The sequence below is a fragment of the Muscardinus avellanarius genome (genome assembly GCF_963383645.1).
Source record: "Muscardinus avellanarius genome assembly, chromosome: 6".
Classification (NCBI taxonomy): Eukaryota; Metazoa; Chordata; class Mammalia; order Rodentia; family Gliridae; genus Muscardinus; species Muscardinus avellanarius.
In genome coordinates this window covers 139,513,193-139,532,550 of record NC_137791.1, presented here as the reverse complement: position 1 = coordinate 139,532,550, position 19,358 = coordinate 139,513,193, and the positions used below count along the sequence as shown (strand labels likewise).

At 52.6% G+C, this 19,358-nt stretch overlaps 1 protein-coding gene across 3 annotated transcripts in view; it reads left to right on the top strand.

Moving 5' to 3' along the window:
* Positions 1-6,974: 6,974 nt before the first annotated feature.
* Positions 6,975-19,358, top strand: part of MAEA (macrophage erythroblast attacher, E3 ubiquitin ligase) — a gene marked incomplete at both ends in the record, with an annotated part of 37,985 nt that continues 25,601 nt past the window's right edge. For all 3 annotated transcript variants that reach the window (XM_080697084.1, XM_080697083.1, XM_080697082.1), the window contains one exon: positions 6,975-7,043. In XM_080697084.1, the coding sequence (XP_080553210.1) occupies positions 6,975-7,043 (69 nt within the window). The remainder of the gene's footprint in view (positions 7,044-19,358) is intronic.

Genomic DNA, 19,358 nt, shown 5'->3' with positions numbered 1-19,358 from the left:
TTATTTATTTTTGGTATTGGGATTTTTAGTATCCTAGGGCATTCTACCTCTAAGATGGACACCCCAGCCCTCTTTTACTATTTATTTTGAAACAGGGTTTTGCTAAAGTTGCTGAGGGCCTCGCTAAATTGTTGAGGCTAGCCACAAACTTGTAATCCTCCTGACTCAGCCTCCCTAGTAATGGGACTACGGGTGTGCACCACCACACCCAGTTTATTTCATTTTATTTTGAGACAGGGTCTCATTAAGTTGTCCACCCTGGCGTGGAACTCATGATTTTCCTGCCTCGGCCTCCTGGGGCACTGAGATTCCAGGCACAGGCCACCATGCCTGGCTGCTCAGGGACACTTTGACGTCACAAACTTTGAATCCCCTGGGCAGAGCACGATGACACCCCTGGACACAGAATCACCTAGGATCCCATCACCGTCCCGTCAGCAAGCAGCCCCTCTCCTGAGGATTCTGTGGCACAGGACTTTCTGGTCAGGTGGCGGCCAGAGCTTTGATGGCAACCTCACAATGAAGCTCTCTCACCGTGCAGACCCAGAGCCGTGGTCTGGCTCCTCCCTGGCGTCACTGGGGGCCTCAGGTACCGGGCTCTGAGAGGTCAAAGAGTCCCAGCAGCCTGTCACCTGCTGGCTGTGGAGCCAGACCCCAGAGTCCTGGGGCTGAGGGAAGGTCTCCCCAGACAGCGACGGCACCCTGGCAGGAGGGGGAGGTGCAGGTGCCTGCCCCGCCTCCCCTCCAGCACCCCCAGAAGGCGCGTGGAGGCCTGTGCCGCAACCCACCCGCGATGGGTGGTCAGTCCCGAAAGACGCTGTCCACCTCGGCGCTCAGCCTTGGATCTAAGGGTTCCAAAGCCTGAGCCAACACGCTGGCAGCGCTGGGCCCACGGCGTGAGAAGCAGTCGCTCTGATCTTGGGCTGGGGTGTGGCTCAGTGGTAGACCCTTGGCCTGTCGCGCAGGCCCTGCTTCAATCTTTAACATGGAAAAAAAAAACCGTACACATACGTACACATTCGTACACGCTTGGTCTTTGTCCTGGTTCCTACCCTATGTCTGCGTGACAGGAGTGGCTTTGTCGTTCCTAAGGAGCCCTCTGCAGCTCCTGGCTTCTTGCCAACGCAGCCACTTCTCCCCAGAGTTGATGGGGGGGCACCGGGAAGACCCTGTGGACCCCGCCCAGCCTCGGGGAGGGCAGCAGGCAGGAGACGGAGGCTCAGATGGGGTTTTTTTGCGGGTCTGGGGATGGAACCCAGGGGCATTCGACCTCCGAGCTACACCCCGAGCCCTATTTTTTATTCTTCATTTTGAAACCGGGTCTCACTGAGTTGCAAAGGGCCTCACTAAGTAGCTGAGGCTGTCCGCGAACGGCGATCCTCCGGTCTCAGCCTCCCGAATGCTGGGATCACAAGCGTGCCCACCAGCCTGCTCAGACATTCTTGATGGTGAGATGGGTGGCCCACCGGCCACGCCCTCCAGCCTGTCGCTGTCCCACGTCTGCCACTCGGCTGCTCACAACAGCGGAACTGACCCGAGTCAGCTGCGAGTCTGCGCCCGCCGCTTCCTGGCTTCCTGACACTGAGGAGGCAGCAGCGTGCCGCCCTTGGCAGCGGGCGGGCCTGTGCCACTGGCCCCTGCTTCACCTGCGGGTCTGCGCTAGTGCTGGGCCGAGGGAATGGAGCTTGGGACCCCAGCTGGTATCAGGGCCGAGGTGGGCTGCGGCTGGAGCCCTGGAGCTGCAGGCCTCTGCGGCATCTCCACGGAGGCTCGAGCCCTCTCGTCTCCACAGCGCTCACTCGGCACGGCCCTGGGGCGCACGGGCCAAAACTGCCCCTTCACAGGGCACTGCCCGTGCTGCTCCTGGCCAGGCCTGCCAAGGGAGAGGGACCCAGAGACAGGAGCCTGGCACGAGGGCCCGGCAGAGAAGCCCCTGGAGCTAGCGGCCTCGTTTCCGGAACAAAAGGCAGAATTTTTCTTTCTTTTTTACTGAATCCAGGGGCATTCCATCTCTGAGATACACCCCCGGCCCTTTTTTTGTTTTATTTTGAAACAGGGTCTTATGAGGTTGTTGAGGGTCTTGCTAAGTTGTTGAGGCTGGCCTCAGATTGTGATCCTCCTATCTCAGCCTCCCAAGTACTGGGTTTACAGGCATGTGCCACTATGCACTCGGAAGGTGGGATTCTTACAGCATGGGACATCTGGCCACCTACACAGATGCCACCCTGACAGTGGCCACCATGGGCAGAATCTGGGCATGGAGCTTCTCCAAGCTCTCGGTGTGCACCTCTGAGCCGACCCCAGGACTTCCATGGCGTGCCAGTGAGTGCCGTGCTCTTTTAGTTTTGCTCTCTTTGTGGCTCTGGGGATGGAACCTAGGAGCCTTCCGCCTCTGCTCCACACCCAGCCCCATTCACTTTCTGCGTGGAAACAGTCTTGCTAAGCTGCTGAGGCGGGCTTTGCCCCTGCGCTCTTCCTTTCTCAGCCCCCCAAGTACTAGGATTCCAGGTGTGAGCCACCATGCCCAGCCGTGACCTGGCTTGCTCTGGTAAAGGCTTGACGGGACCCTCCCCCATTTGGGGGTGTTGCCTCAGGCTCTGACTTGGCCTCCCCCACCGCAGAATACAGAAAACGCTCAGGTGGAGAGCCGAGGTCGGTCAGACTTCAACTCACCCGGGCAGCGTTCGAGCTGCTCCCCAACCTGCCCGCGACGCAGCGAATGCCCTCCGGCCACGAGGGACCTCACGGTCTTCAGGGATCTGGGCCGTGTCTGATGAGTCTCCCCGGCATTGCTCCTGTTAAGGTGCTCCACAAACTTGAACTCCACACTGCTTCCTACAGAGGCCTGCCTCCCCCCGAGCGGCTCCAGCAGCCAGCACCGCGTGGGTGGGCAGGGTCGTTCAGGGAGGTTTGTTCTGCTCCACCTCCCTGATACAAATGGTCAGCCTAAGGGGAAAACCCACCTGATCACTCATCCAGAACACGTCCATTTGCCATTCTGGGGAGGGGAAGGGATGGGTTTAGACTGTCTGGGGAGAAACTCTAAGAGAGGTAAGTGCCTGTGCTCTTCCAACACCAAAAATAAAAATACAAGCCGGGCGTGGTGGCGCACGCTTGTCATCCCAGCATTCGGCAGGCTGAGACCAGAGGATCGCAGTTCACAGCCACCCTCAGCTACTTAGCGAGGCCCTCTGCAACTTAGTGAGACCCTGTTTAAAAATAAAAAATAAAAAATAGGGCAGGGGGTGTAGCTCAGAGGTTGAATGCCCCTGGATTCCATCCCCAGACCTGCAATAAATAAATAAATAAATAAATAAAATAAAAATATCGTCGGACATGATGGCACATACTTGTAATCCCAGCATTTGGGAGGCTGAGACCGCAGGATCACGGTTCGTGGACAGCCTCAGCTACTTGGTGAGGCCCTCTGCAACTCAGTGAGACCCTGTTTCAAAATAAAGAATAAAAAGTAGGGCTGGGAGTGTAGCTTGGAGGTAGAGTGCCCCTGGGTTCCATCCCCAGTACTGGAAAAAAAGAAAGAAAAGAAAGAAAAGGCAAAGTATGTAAACTCTAACGAGATGCACAAGAAATGCTGCAGGCCTGGCCTGAATGCTCCGCCAGCACATGTCCCCGAGCCCATGGAGGTCCAGATGCTGTGGGAACCGCTCAGGACGCAGAGGCCCGGAGAGGAGCCGCTCTCACTTGGAGTTTCCTTGGCCCCTGATGGAAGCACCACTACCAAAGGCCTCAGGATCTCGGCCCAGAACACTGTTCACTTTGCAACTTTAGGGGCTCCAGGGCAGGGTGGGGGTGTCGCCTCTGTTTGGTGGCGCTGTGGCACGGAGACGCAGACCAGACACACGACAAGAATGGAAAGAGCAGTGCCTTCTGCTCGCATCGGGGGCCATGCTCCCTGGGGCTATGAGGATGATAGTAACTTACAGTTACTCAGGCCCTGTGTGGTAGCACACACTTGGGACCCCAGCACTTGGGAGGCTGAGGGAGCATGCAGGTTTGAGATCAACCTCAGATCTTTTTTCTTTTTGGTCCTGGGGGTGGAACCCAGGGGCTTTTCTACCTCCGGGCTATACTCCCAGACCTATTTTTATATTTGGAAACAGGGTCTCACTAAGTAGCTGAGGCTGTCTTCAAACCTGTGCAGTCCTCCTGTCTCAGCCTCCCAAGCACGGGGATTATAAGCGTGCGCCACCACGCCCGGCAGCCTCAGATCTTTAAAACTTGATGAGACCCGGTTTAAAAAAAAAATTGGGCTAAGGGTGTAGCTCAGAGGTACCATGCCCTTGGGTTCTATCCCCAGCACCATACACACACACACACACACACACACACACACACACACACACACTATTCAAAAGGCGGTGTATGCTTATAATCTCAGTACTTGGGAGGCTGAGACAGGAGGATCACAAGTTCACAGCCAGCCTTAGCTAGTTAGGTGAGACCCTCTTCAACTTAGTGAGACCCTGTTTCAAAATCAAGAATAAAAGCAGGACTGGGGGTGTAGCTTGGAGTTAGAATGCCCCTGGGGGTTCAATCCCCAGTACCAAAAAAAAAAAAAAGAGAGAATAGAATAGAATAGAAGAAGCCGGGCGTGGTAGCTCACACTTGGAATCCCAGCGCTTGGGAGGCTGAGACAGGAGGATCACATAGGTTCGAAGCCAGCCTCAGCTACTTAGTGAGGTTCTCGGCAATTTAGTGAGACCCTGTTTCCAAGTAAAATGTAAAATGGGGCTGGAAGTGTAGCCTGGAGGCAGAAAGCCCCTGGGTTCCATCCCCAGTACACCCCCCCCCAAAAAAAAAGAGGCATCAAGCTGAATGTGGTGGCCACACCACTGGCTAAGTTGGTGAGGCTCGTCTCAAACCTGGGATCCTCCTATCTTAGCCTCCCAAGTACTAGGATTATAGTTGTGTGTTACCACATCTAGCACGAGACCTTTATTTTTTTTTAACTGAGGATTGAACTCAGGGACATTCTATCTCTGAGCTACATTGCAGTGCTTTTTACTTTTTATTTTGAAATAGTATCTCCCTAAGTTGCTAAGGGCCTTGCTAAGTCACTGAGGCTGGCCTTGAACTTGCAGTCCTCCTCTCTACCTCCAACTGGGGGCATTACTGGTGTGGCCACCACATCCAGCTTGATCCGTTTTTTGTTTTTGTTTTGTGGGTCTGGGGATGGAACCCAGGGGCATTCGGCCACCGAGCTACACCCTCTGTTCTAATTTTTATTCTTTATTTTGAAACAGGGTCTCAGTAGCTGAGGCCGTCCATGAATCCCGATCCTCCGGTCTCAGCCTCCCGAATGCTGGGATTACAAATGTGAGCCACCACGCCAGCTATCTTATTGTCCCCGAATATTCCTAACTACAATGGTCCTGGGACAAGATTGCTCTGCCAAGGAAACAAAATCTGTGGGTGCTTTTTAGGGGGATTGTCTTGAATTTCAGGTGTATCGAAACAGTCTCCCAGGGGTGGCAGCCATAAATACTGTAACACTACAGAACTGAACGTGGCAGTGACCACAGAGCGAACCAGACACGGCAGTGCTGCCAGTGTGCGGGTGTGCAATTTCACCTGTGAGGTCTCAGAAGACTACTTGGTGGGACAGAGGGCGGAATGGTGGTTCCCTCGGAGAGTGCCAACTGAAGACGGGCCGGGAGGCTTTTGTGTCACACACAGCATCCTAGATGTAGACTCACCTGCTCGTCTTTATGAGGAAGCACAGCCGTGGGTGAAAACTCACTGGGCCGTGTAGTCCAGACACATGCACTCTACTGTGAGGTGCCCCGAACGTCCCAGAGCACCTGCATGACTGGAGTCCGTCCACATCAGGCGCTCTCCTCAGCCTCCAGGCACTGGAGGAAATGCGCAGCTATTCCCAAAAAAGCGCTGGCTTCTTAGAACTGAGTCCTGGCCACACCCCTCCTATCTTCCACCACGTCTTCCTTGCCTTGCCTGTTTTTCTCCTTGCAACACTGCCCTTGAGAGACCAGCTAAGGCCGCTTCCTACGGAATAACATTTTGTTTCATTTTTATTTCAGAAAGGGGGTGGGAAAGGCTGGAGAAACTTGTATGAACTAGAATGTGAAATGGTAAAAACCCAGCACCCTCCCCTCGGAGGCAGGGCCCAGTGGCCTATGGGCCCTTCTGGTCGGCACGTTGCTTTTATTTATTTATTTTGTGGTACTGAGGATTGAATCCAGGGGCATTCTACCTCCGAGCTACACTCACAGCTCTGTTTGATTTTGAAACAGGGTCTCTGTAGGTTGCTGAGAGTCCCACTACTTGCTGAGGCCGTCCAGGAACCTGCGATTCCCCTGCCTCAGCCTCTCAAGTACTGGGATAACAAGCGTGCCCACCACTCCGAGCTTGCAACTTGTTTTGCATACCCGGCCTTTCTCTTGCAACAGGAAGCCATGGTTCCCTATCAGGACTCTAGCAGCTGCTGACCTGGACTGGAGCCAAAGAAAAGGAGTCCCCTGAACCACAGGCGTGGCCAGGGGCATTTTGCCAGGTTGCTACCTGGCACCACCGCCTCCAGAGGTGACTGCCAGGAAAACGACCCCGGGAGAGGAGACTGACAGAGGTGAATGGCACAAGCGGTGGCCCTGAGGAGTGAAGGCCACAGCAGTGACCGCCAGGAGGGCCCTCCCGCAGCTCCCGCCTGCGCCCGCCGGACTCCAGGGGCCCGGGGACGACTCCGAGCGGCCGGCGCTCGCCACCGATCTGCGGCCTGAGCCCGGCGGGGAATTCAAGAAGGAAGCCTCCCGCCACCGCTGTCTCCGATTGGCTGAGCCCGGAGGGGGCCGCTGGTGATTGGCTTGTGCCTTCTTCCGCCGCGGGGCGGCTAGGCGATGCAATTGGTGCAGACGCACGCAGACGCCCGCCAGCCCCGCCCACCCAGCGTCACTACCCGGCGTGCCTCGCGCCCGCCTCCTCCGCTTGGCCGGCTCAAGATGGCGGTGCAGGAGTCGGCTGCCCAGCTGTCCATGACCCTGAAAGTGCAGGAGTACCCGACCCTCAAGGTGCGCGCGGCGGCCCGGCCCGGTCGGCGCCGCGCCTCCCGCCGGGGCCGCAGGGCGTGGTGGAGGCCGGGGCGGCGGGGCCGGGGCCGGGGGCGGGGCCGCGGGGGGCGGCCGGCGAGGCCGGTGGGGTCGGGGCTCCCGGGGTCGACGGCGCCGGGCCGCGCGCGGTCCAGGGGCCTGGCGGGAGGGCCCCGGGGGCTCGCGGGGGGGCCGGGGCCGGGGCCGGCGGCCGCGCCCCCGCCGCCGGGGCCTCGGAGCGCGACGCGGCCCCGGGCCCGAGGCGGGAGCGGCCCGCCGGCTGCCCGGCCGGGCGCCCCGGGCCCGGCGTCGCGGGGGGGCGCGGCGGCGTCCCGCGGCCTCCCGGAAGCTCCGGCTGGGCGTGGCGGGCTGGCCTCCCGGCGCTAATTAGGGGCCGTGCGGAGCCCCGCCGCCGAGTGGCCGCCGGCCGGGCCGGACGTCTCCGCACACCGGCGCAGCCCGGCCCTCGGCTGCCGGGGGCGTGACCTTGGGTGGTCGCAGTGCGGGGGCGCTCTCCTACCGCAGAAGTGCGCCCGGCCGAAGGCTGGTCCTGGCCCTTTGGTCCCTAGAGGGTTTGATGGTGCCCAGTGGACCGTAGGGAAGCATCCAGGAAGAATTCCCTCCAGAGACCACGGTCGGGCTCTCCCGTGAGAGCGGCAGAGCTTTGGCATGCCGCATTCCTTTCTCGAAGGCCGATGTCTTCTCCCCGCCCAGCGCACCCTGCGACGCCATTCATCTCAGTGGTGACAGGTGGGTGGATGCTGTAAGGCCCAGTGGCCGTGGTGCCTCACCCGTCACGTTAGCCGAGGGCTGAGGAGCACAGGCCCCGAGCCGGCCAATGGAGCCGAGTCCTGCGCCTGTGCTTACCCGAGGAGGCGGGGCGGGCCGGAGCTCTTCACTCAGACTGAACTTCAGCAAATGCGAGCCAGTGGCGCCTGTGTTCCCTGGGGAGAACCGGGGACCACGTCCTCCTGGGAAGATACCTGTTGGCATAGTCACCAGTGATATTTGACTGTCCTGGTGTAGTTGGTCCTCACAGGGAAGCAGAGACAAGGCTGTGTCATTTTCACTAGAGAGAGCGCTGTCTTTTTTTTAAACACTTAAGTGATTTTTCCCTTGTTGAGAAGTGAAAACCTTGCAGCTCAGCTGGGTCTGTACTGCTGCATCCTGCTACCACCAGTGGGGGACCTTTAGCCACTGACCGTTAGCCCCATTTGGCAGCTCTGGGTCTGTGTTTGAACGGCCACACAAGGAGGCTTGCAGACCAGAAGGGGCAGGTGCGTCTTTGGTCTCACTGGTGGGTGTGGGAACTACCAGGCCAGAGAGTTTTCCTCCACTGCTCATCGAACGCCCTGGGAAAGCACATGGGCCACCAATAAAGGGTGCCTCGCGTGCCTTGTGTTCTGGTGACCCAGAATGGACTTGGCATTCCAAAGCTATTGTGTAGTCTCTGGCTAGCATGCTCATGTGGAGACTTATGCAGGCCCAGAAAGATGGTGGCAGTGTTGGTGGCAAGTGAGCTTGTCATATTATTTCTAAGTGTTTTTCTTAAAGAATTATTGGGGGGATACACTGGAGGTTGAACCCAGGCACATGCTACCTCTGAGCTATACTCCGAGCTCAGTTTTATTTTTTGTTTTGAAACAAGATCTTGCTGGGCGTGGTGGCACATGCTTGTCATCCCAGCATTTGGGAGGCTGAGACAGGAGGATCGCTGTTCGTGGACAGCCTCAGCTACTCCTTAGGCCCTTTGCAACTCAGTGAGACCCTGTTTCAAAATAAAGCATAAAAACATAGGGCTGGGAGTGTAGTCGGAGGTAGAATGCCCTGGGATTCATCCCCAGTACTGCAAAAAAAAAAAAAAAAAGATAATTCCCCCCACTCCCACCCCCCCCCCCCGCAAAAAAAAAAAAAAAGGATCTCAGTAAGTTGCTGAGGCTGGCATCGAACTTGTGATCCTTCTGTCCCAGCCTCCCATGTACTGGGATAACGTGGTGAGCCACCATGCCCAGCTTAAAAATTATATGAGGCAGACTTTTTGGAAGTAGAGTTGATACTTCCCCCAGGAAGTGGCCCTTCTGGGTTTTTTAGATCATCTATGTAGAGATTCCTCTGTTCTGTTGACCGCGTATCACTGCTAAGTTAATTGGCTTTTTTCCTAGAAGTTTTTGGAGTAATTCCTCTTTTTTTGGTGCTACTAGGGATGGAACGCAGGGACATTCTACCTCTGAGCTACACTCCCAGCCCTATTTTTTTCCCTTTATTTTGAAACAGTCTCCCTGAGTTGCAAAGGGCCTCACTAAGTAGCTGAGGCTGTCCGTGAACTATGATCCTCCGGTCTCAGCCTCCCAAATGCTGGGATTACAAGCGTGCGCCACCACACCTGGCTGGGAGTAATTTCTGATAGATAATGGAAAGGCTTTAACTGGGAAACTTAGGGATCCTTGATTTAGAAGTGTTTGTTAATAATTAAGTAGGACATCAGCTGAGGGCTCCAGAGACTCACTGTTGAAGGTGCGTTTGGGTCCAGATGCAGGTACCACAGGTTGGGATCGCAGCCTGGACTCTGAAGGAAGTGAGGCTGAAGACTGGGTGGGGACGAGCCTCTCTAACCAAGGACCCATTCTTCTTCAGGGTGAGGAGAAATTGGTGGGAATTAGACTGCTTTCCTGTCAAGACCTCTAACCTGCTGGGCCCGGAGCCCCTGGAGGGGTGTCGAGCAGTGGGCCTGGGGTCCCTGTCCTCAGCCACAGGGCTGGCGAGCCAGGTGCCTGGTGGGCACTTCTCTTTCTCTTCATTCTCTTGGTGAGATGGGAAGGGAACAGAGGTAGTGTTACGGTGCTGTGGCTCTTTGCTGAGCTTCCATTTCCCCCACAGCGGGTGAACCAGCACCGGCCTTTCTCTAGGCCCAGGAGCATTTGGGCCTCGAGACCCTCCTGGGAGGCCCACAGCACAGGATGCCTAACGGAAGCCTCAGCCTCTGCCTCTGCCTGCCAGATGCCAGGAGAAGCCTCCAGCATGTCTCCACGTGGCACAAGCTGTTCTTGTGGGCAGTCCCTCCCTGGAGCACCTCTGGACCAGACCTCACTTCAGGGGACTGTTGCCTGTGCTTCTGTCATGGCTAGGGCCTTTTGCCGCTGAAGGCTGGCTGGTGTCTGGATCAGGTTGTTGGCGGCAGCCCTTTGGAGCAAGGAAGAACTGGGACACAGTCCAGTATTCTGCTTTATTTATTTTTGAGAAAGTTTTCACTGGTTATAAAAGGAATTTGGGGTTTTTTCTTCCTCTCTAGATTTTGCTTGATTATTCTTTTGCAAAGAGATCGTTCCATTATTATTCCCTTTTTTTTTCTTTCTTCAGATAGCTGAAGTAAACTAGTGTTCTGTTGACTTTCTCTGTTACCACCTAAATCAGGGCCCAGAAACGGGCCTGGCGCTTGGCTGTGGACTGTGGTGCTTTCCTCAGTCTCTCCTGGGCCCCTTCATGCTCTCCTGGGGGTCAGCCAGAGGGTTCCCAGCTCCACCCACTCCGTGATACAGTAGGTGACCTTGTAGGTGACCGGCTGAAGGATCCTGGTGCTGTTGCTCAGCATATTCTCATGTATCTGAATTCTGTACAGGAATACTAAATTGTCTATCTTTTGGGGGACAGTTGGAGTGACCATGTGCTATCTTTGAACATGGCACAAAGTTTGAGTGCTGAATCTCACTCTGTTGCTGAGGCTGTTCTCCAAACCTGCAATCCTCTTGTTTCAGCCTCTCAAGTGCTGGGATTACAGATGTGTGTCTGGTTTCCTCTAGTTATAAGTTGTAGTGTAGTTATTCAATCTTGTCTTGGCTGGGCTTGTTCTCAAGTCGGATGAGCTCAAATTAACTGCAAAACATCTGGCTTAGGAGACGGGCATTTGATAGGCTTGGTTGTAGCTGGGTTGAGCTGTAGGCGGTGGTGTTAGACTAGGTCTTGGCTGCTTTTGCTGTGCAACATAGAGCCCACTCCTTCAGAAGGGCTGTATTATACTAAAGACACGTCTCCTGCCCTTTTCCTGGAGACCCGCACATCATAATCTTCATCCTTTTGGAGGCCCAAACCCTGCCAGGCCTGCAGGACGTTGCCAGTCTGAAGGATGGGCCGTGAGAGGTAGTACTGAAGCGCAGCTCGCAGTGTCTGTGGGCCACAGCAGTGGGCTGCAGAGCTGCCTGGCGCCGACGCCTTTTGTTCCTGCAGTGGCTGTTTGGAATCCTCTCTAGGCCAGCACCATGAGGACCTGGGATGTAGTGATCAGAAAACGGGCAGGCCCTCTACTCTTGCAGCTCACACTCTGGTGGGAGGCAGGCATCACGCAAGTAAACACATGTTCAGATGTTTTAAAGACACTGGTGACCGCAGCTGTCCTTTGGGCAGTAGGAGGGAGGTCCCTTGTGAACACACCACCTGCGCTGGCAGTCAGAGGAGTTCTGCTTGGGCTTGTGAAACCAGGTGGCCTGTGCTGAAGTCTTGGCAGACCTTGCCCCAAGAGGCACACAGTCCCTGGACTGGTGTGGCCTGTGGAGAGGCCAGTAGGTGGGAAGCAAGCCCTGGGAGGCAAGGGGGCCGTCCTGCCTGCTTGGGGTGAACACGCCATCTGCAGAGCTGCAGTGTGGCCTCTGCTGTGCTCCTGGCCATTGAGTAGGATGCCTGCGTGCTGACCTAAGCACTGTGAAGCTCGGTGCCCACCAGCCGAAGCTGCTGTTTTAGGTGTATGCTACTGCAGAACGTTTATGCCTAGGATCATTAGTTTAAAAACCAGAGAAAACCATGGAGCTGTGCTGAGGGCCTGCTGTAAATCCCTGACCCAGGGGCTCTGGTGCCACCCAGGACTAAGGTCTAACTCGTCCAGTCTCCCTCCCTCTCACTGCTCGCTCGCTCTTTTTTTTCCCTCTGGGTCTGGGATTAGAACCCGGGGGCATTCGACCTCCAAGCTACACCCCCAGCCCTATTTTTTATTCTTTATTTTGAAATAGGGTCTCACTAAGTTGCAGAGGGCCTCACTAAGTAGCTGAGTCCGCCTGAGGACCCAGATCCTCTGGTCTCGGCCTCCCAAATGCTGGGATTACAAGCATGTGCCACCATGCCTAGCTCCCAATTATTTTTATATTTATTTATTTATTTGTGGCACTGGGGATTGAAGGCAGGAGCATTCTGTCTCCAAGCTACACTCTCAGCCCTGTTGTATTTTTATTTTTATTTTCTATGTTTCCTTGGATTTTTTTGGATTTTGTACTTTGATTTTGTATTTTTTTAATACTTTTTTGATTGTTTTTTATGGGGCCAAGGATCGAACCCAGAGCTTTGCGCGTGCTAGGCAAGCGCTCTGCCACTGAGCCAAATCCCCAACCCCTATTTTTATTTTCTTAATTTAATTTTTTTTTTTTCAGGTCTGGGGATGGAACCCAGGGGCATTTGACCTCCGAGCTACACCTCCTGTCCTATTTTTTATTCTTTATTTTGAAACCGGGTCTCACTCAGTTGCAGAGGGCCTCACTAAGTAGCTGAGGCTGTCCGCGGACCGCGATCCTCTGGTCTCAGCCTCCTGAATGCTGGGATGACAAGCGTGCGCCACCACGCCTGGCTGTATTTTTATTTTGAAATGGTCTCACTAGGTTGATGAGAATCTTACTACTTGCTCAGGCTGTTCACGAAACTGCAGTCCTCCTGTCTCAGCCTCCAAGTACTCGGATTACAGACAGGTGCCACCTCGCCCAGCTAGTTTTAAATTTTGAGACATTGTCTTACTGTGGTGCTGAGGCTGTCCTCAGACTTGATCTTGCCTCAGCCTCCCAAAGTGTGGGGTTATAGGCATTATAGCCACAATGCCCGGCTCTTCTTTTTAGGAGGGAGTGCTCTGTCCCTGAGCTAATCCCGGCTTCCCACGGAGGGTGGGGTGGCACCAGGGATGGCATCCAGAGGCATTCTAATGAGGCATACCCCTCAGCCTTTTTCTTTTGTTTGAAACAGGGTCTTACTAGGTTGCTGAAGTCTTGCTAAGTTGCTGAGGCTGGTCTTGAGCTAGAGAGTCTCCTGCCTCAGCTTCCCAAGCACTGGGATTACAGAGAGGTAGGTGTGTGTGTGTGTGTGTGTGTGTGTGTGTGTGTGTGTGTATGCGTGTATGCGTGTGCTGTTTCTCATGCTCATCCTTGAGACCCCTAGTCCACAGTGGCTTTTGGCCTCCAGCCTTCACACCAGCAGGGAGGGTGAGGGAAAACTGTTGGCCCTTTTTGGACCAGCTGTCTGCATAGGGCCTCCCCAAGAGTCCTACTGGGTGCTTGTACTTCAACTCACTGGCCAGAGCATAGGTTGCCATTTCTAGTTTTAAAGGGCTCTGGAAGCTGGATGTGGCACTTGTTTATAATGCCAGTACTTGGAAGGCTGAGACAGGAAGATCACAGGTTTGAGGCCAGTGTTGAGTTGGCGAGACTGTCTCAAAATAAAAAAATAAGCCGGGCGTGGTGGCGCACGCTTGTAATCCCCGCGCTTGGGAGGCTGAGACAGGAGGATTGTGCAGGTTTGAAGCCAGCCTCAGCTACTTAGTGAGGCTCTCAGCAACTTAGTGAGACCCTGTTTCCAAAAAAAATATATAAAATGGGTATAGGAGTATAACCCAGAGGTAGAAAGCCTCTGGGTTCCACCCTCAGTACCATAAAAAAAAAAAAAAAGGAGCTGGGTGTGGTGATGCACGCTTGTAATCCCAGCATTAGGGAGGCTGAGACAGGAGGATCGCAGTTCGCAGACAGCTTTAGCTACTCAGTGAGGCCCTTTGCAACTCAGTGAGACCCGGTTTCAAAATAAAGAATAAAAAGTAGGGCTGAGGGTATAGCTCAGAGGTAGAATGCCCCTGGGTTTCATCCCCAGTACTGAAAAAAAAAAGTAAAAAATAGGGCTAGGGGTGTAGCTTGGAGGTAGAATACTCCTGGGTTCCATCCCCAGATTGCAAAATCAAAACAAAAGAAAACAAAACAAAAACAAACAAACAAACAGTAAAGGGGCTGGGATGTAGGTCAGAGGTAGAATGCCCCTGGGTTCAATACCCCCTGCCACACACACAAAATAAAGAAGCTGGGAAAAAATCTACAACACATTCGCAGACTCCGAGCCACCTAAACACGCTTGCAATTTGGTGGTTCCCTGTCCTTACCCTGTTTGCTTTCTCCTCCTGCCAGACGTCTCCTGAGTATGTGCTCTCGGGGCAGGGCTGCGTTTGGGCATTGCTCCGTTCCCTGCACATCCAGCCGTGCCTGGCTGGGAGTCACAATCACCAACCCTTGGCTGAGAGATTTCTCCACCGTCTGGTTGGAAATTCCTTAGACTTTGGCCTCGTGTTTGTCTGCGTGCTGCGTTCCAGAGTGCCTGCGTGGCGTGCTTGGCCAGCTGGTGGTCGGTCTCTTGCGCTTCCTTCCTACCTCTCCTTGCCCTCGTGCCCTTGTGTTGCAGCCTCAGCCCCTGCTGGTGGTGCTGCGTGGCGGGGGCCCGCTGGGTGGCTTCTCTAGTTGTCCTTGGGAACTGGAAGTCCCGCCTCCTCCTGAACTGCCACTTGATGTGTCACTGCCGCTTTGCTTTTGACCCCTGGAAATAGAGGCTCTGCTCAAAACGGGTCATTCTTCAGTCAGCAGGGGCGTGTTACCTTGTTTGGCAGTACTGTCAAAGCAGTAAGAATTGACATAGGAGTTAGTGCAACTGTCAAAGGCCGGCAGGGTACTGGGCACATGGTGGGTTCGTGTGGCGTAGCCACCGCCCTGTGTGCCGTCCACGGCCAGTTAGAACATACTGCGGGGAAGCAGCCGGTCACAGTAACTTACCAGTGGGAACAGATGTCCGGGGCCAGGCTGCGGGCAGTGGACACAAAAGGAGAGCTGCGGGGACCGCGTGCCGTGTGGACACGGTGACTCGTGTGCTCTACAGGGCGCTTCTTACTGGAAGGGAGCGCCAGGAAGGGAGAGCTCTGCGGTGCTGGCGGGTCCTCCCACTGGAGCGCAGTCACCACCCCCAGAAGTGACCAGAGCCATTTCTAAAGAAGCCCATGCAGGACGGGATGGAGCCATTCCAGTCCTTGGTGAGCCTCCGCAAGGTGTGGATGTGCTGCGGGAGTCAGCTCAGCTCAGGTAGCACGGGCCCGGAGGGACGCCCTGCGGGCACAGTCCAGCACTTCAGAAGGTGTGATTGGCTGTGTGGTAAATGCTGGGAAACTTCCTCTCAAGTTTCTTTGTTGTGAAAGATGGCCTTGTGCCATGGTGAAATACCTCTTTTACTGGTGAAAAAGGCCAAAAACCTGATGGCAAACTCAAATGCAGTAGTGTCAGAAAACCTACAGCAGATACTGGAGAAGGCTCGAGGGCACGCGGGCGAACGGCACAGAGTGGGAGGTGGTGCTTGGCGGCTGCAGTGCACACGCTTCCCACAAGGCTCGGCTTGGGGTGTTTGCCAGAACGGGCTTCGGGTGTGAGAACAGGAAGGATTGCTTGTGTAAGTCACTGAAGGGGAAAGATGTACCAGAGGAAGTGCAGTTCAACATCAGCTCCCTAAGCAGAGTGGTCTTAGCAGCTTGTCATGTCACGCATTACCCAATTTAAACATCCGCAGTAGCCAGATAAATGGGTCCAGAATTCAACAGCAGCTAATAGACTTTCAAAAAATCCACCAAGTAGAATGTGGTTGTTGATGGCTATAATCTCACAACTTGGGGGCTGAGACAGGAGGATTTCGGGTTTGAAGCCAGCCTAAATAACTTAGCAAGACCCGGATTCAAAGACAAAATAAGAAGGGCTGGAGGTTTAATTCAAAGGCAGACTGTCCCTGGGTTTAATCTCCAGTAACACACACACACACACACACACACACACACACACACACTCCACTAGATAAGAACCATAGAAGGCAGATTCAAATTTATGAGAAAGATCTTGTGAAGTGTTGAACATGGGGCACAAATAGAAAATGTGTAGAAGGGCCAGCTGGGCGTGGTGGTGCACACTTGTAATTCCAGCATTTGGGAGGCTGAGACAGGAGGATCTCAGTTTATGGACAGCTTCAGCTACTTAGGCTCTTTGCTACTCAGACCTTGTTTTAAAATAAAGAATAAAAAATAGGGCTGGGGGTGTAGCTTGGAGGTAGACTGCCCCTGCGTTCCATTTCCAGTTCCGTAAAAAAAACAAAAAGAAGGTATAGAAGGTAAAATGTTTTAGGATCATTATTTTAGGGGAGGGGTTTGTTACTGGGGATTAACGCCAGGACATTCTGCCTCCAAGTTACACCCCCAGCCCTTTATATTTCTTATTTTGAAAGTCTCACTAAGTTGCTAAGGCTGACCTCAAACCTCGGCCTCCCAAGTACTGGGATTATAGAATCACTGCTTTCATATATTAAAACATGATTACTGAATAGCCTTGTAACATGTAAAGTTTTAAAACTTTTCACAAGTTGGTGTGGAGTTGCATGCCTGTAATTCAGTACTTGGGTGGCTGAGACAGGAGAACTACAGGTTCAAGACCAGCCTCAGCAACTTAGCAGGACTGTCAACAACCTAGCAAGATCCTGTTTCAAGACAAAAAATGGAAAAGAACTGGGTATTCATAGGTAGAATGCCCCTGGGTCCAATCCCTAATATCACACACACAAAACCAAAACCAAATACACACACACCATTTCCTACCAAAAAAAAGCCCTCATATCACACACATAAAACCAAAACCAAACACACACACACATACACACACACACACACAAAACCATATTCCACCAAAAAAAGCCCAGAACCAGATGGCTTTACTGATGAGTTCTCCCTCTCTCCGTCTCTCTCTCTCTCTCTCTCTCTCTCTCTCTCTCTCTCTCTCTCTCTCTCTCTCTCTCCTCTCCTCTCCTCTCCTCTCCTCTCCTCTCTCCTCCTCTCTCCTCTCTCTCTCTCCTCTCTCCTCTCTCCTCTCTCTCCAGCCCTATGTTTTATTCTTTATTTTGAATCAGGGTCTCACTGAGTTGCAAAGGGCCTGAGTAGCTGAGATTGTCCGCGAACTGCGATCCTCCTGTCTCAGCCTCCCAAATGCTGGGATTACAAGTGTGCGCCACCACGCCTGGCTACTGATGAGTTCTCTTAAACATGTAAAGAATATATACCAACTCTTCATACTCTTCCAAAAAACAAGAGGGAATACTTCCTAACTCATTCTGTAAGTCCAGTATTATCCCAATAGCAAAAGCAAATATCTTCAGTAAACCACAGACCAGTTTTCCTTAGTTTCTCCAATCTGTCGGTCCATGCCTGAACTCTCAGTTCTGTTGTATTGGTCTAGATGTCTGCTCTTTTACCGGTACCACAGTCTTGATAATCATAGCACCATGAGAAGTTTTGAAATCAGGAAATGCAAGTTGTATAGCTTTGCTCCTTTTTAGGATTGATTTTCCTTAGGAATGAGTATGGATGCTAAAATCTTCAACAAGATATTAGCAAGTTGAATCCAGCAGCATATAGAGAGAAGTCCATAGGACTGGATGGGATTTACTCTTGGAATGCAAGGTCGGTTCAACACATGGCGATCAATGTAATGCACCACCTTGGTAGGATAAAGGACATCTCCTAGATGTAGAAGAACACTTGACAAATTCAATGGAATACATCACATTAATAGGATAAAGGAAAACCCATATGATCATCTAGATGCAGGAAAACACTCAACCAATCCTAATTGCTTTTTATGATAGCACTCAGAAAACTAGGAACATAGGGAAACTTCCATTGAAAACCCATGCTAACATCACAGCTACTAGTGAAAGACTGGAAACTTCCTTCCCTTAAGATCAGTAGTGAGGTAAGGGTGCATGATAGTAACCCGAGTCCTTGGGAGGTCGAGACGGGAGGATTGCAGGTTCAAAACCTTGACAACATCGTGAAGATCTCAGAAACCTAGTGAGAACCTCTTTTCAAATAAGTAAAATTGGGCTGGGGCATAACTTGGAGGTAGAATGTCTCTAAATTCAATCCCAGTACCAAAAAATAAAAGAGTGTCAGTTCTTGCCACGTAAGGTTAACATCATCCTGGATGTTCTAACCAGTGCAGTTAGGCAAGAAAAAGAAATAAAGGCATTCAGATTGGAAAAAAGAAATAAAGCTATATTTTTGTTGGGAGTGTGTACTAGAGGTTGAACCCAGAAGCATTCTACCTCTGAGCTATATCCCCAGCCTTGATTTTTCTTTTTTAATTTTGAAACACAGTCCCAAGCCAGGCATAGCACGTGCCTGTGAGGCCCAGTACTTGGGAGGCTGAGACAGGAGGACCACAGGTTTGAAGCCAGCCTCAACAACTTAGGCTCTCAAAACTTAGCTTGACCCTGTTTACAAATAAAAGTAAAATAGATCTGGGGGTTGTAGCTTGGAGGTAATAAAATGCCCCAGGGTTCAATCCCCAGCATCATAAAACAAAACAGGATCTTGCTAAGTTACTAAGGGACCTTGCTAATTTCCTGAGGATGACTTGAACTTTCAGTCTTCCTCTTTTAGCCTCCTGCGTACTGGGATTACAGGTGTGCACCACCACGCCTGGCAAACACTATATTCTTGTAGTACTTGCGATACACACCACTCACATACAGACACGTACACAGTTAGAACTAATAACTAGCCCGGCGTGGTGGCGCACACTTATAATCCCAGCATTCGGGAAGCTGAGACAGGAGGATTGTGGTTCACAGACAGCCTCAGCTACTTGGGCCCTTTGCAACTCAGTGAGACCCTGCTTCAAGATAAAGAATAAAAAATAGGGCTGGGGGTGTAGCTCAGAGGTGGAATGCCCCTGGGCTCCATTCCCAGTAACACACACACACACACACACACACACACACACACACACACACACACCTAATAAGCTACTACTTCTGGAAGGTTACAAAATACAAGATCAGTGTATTATAAAAAGTTGTATTTCTATACACCAGAAACAAACAATTATAAAGGAAATTAAGAACATTTGAACCATAGTAGGGCCAAAAATAATACTTAGAAATAAGATTTATCATTGCTGAGTAAGACGGCTCCCTGATTTGATGTATAGATTCAGCACAGTCTGTCCAAATCTCAGCTGACGTTTTTGAGAAGTTGAACTATTCTGTAAATTCACATGGAGATGAATCAGGAAACGTGATGGGGAAGTACACCGAGCCAAGAGTAGCTAAGAGTCTTGCAAAAGAACAGAGTTGTGGTACTTGTACCTTAAAACTTCTTATAAAGCTATAACAATCGAGGCTGTATGACATCCGCAAAAGAATAGGCAGTTTGTTGCA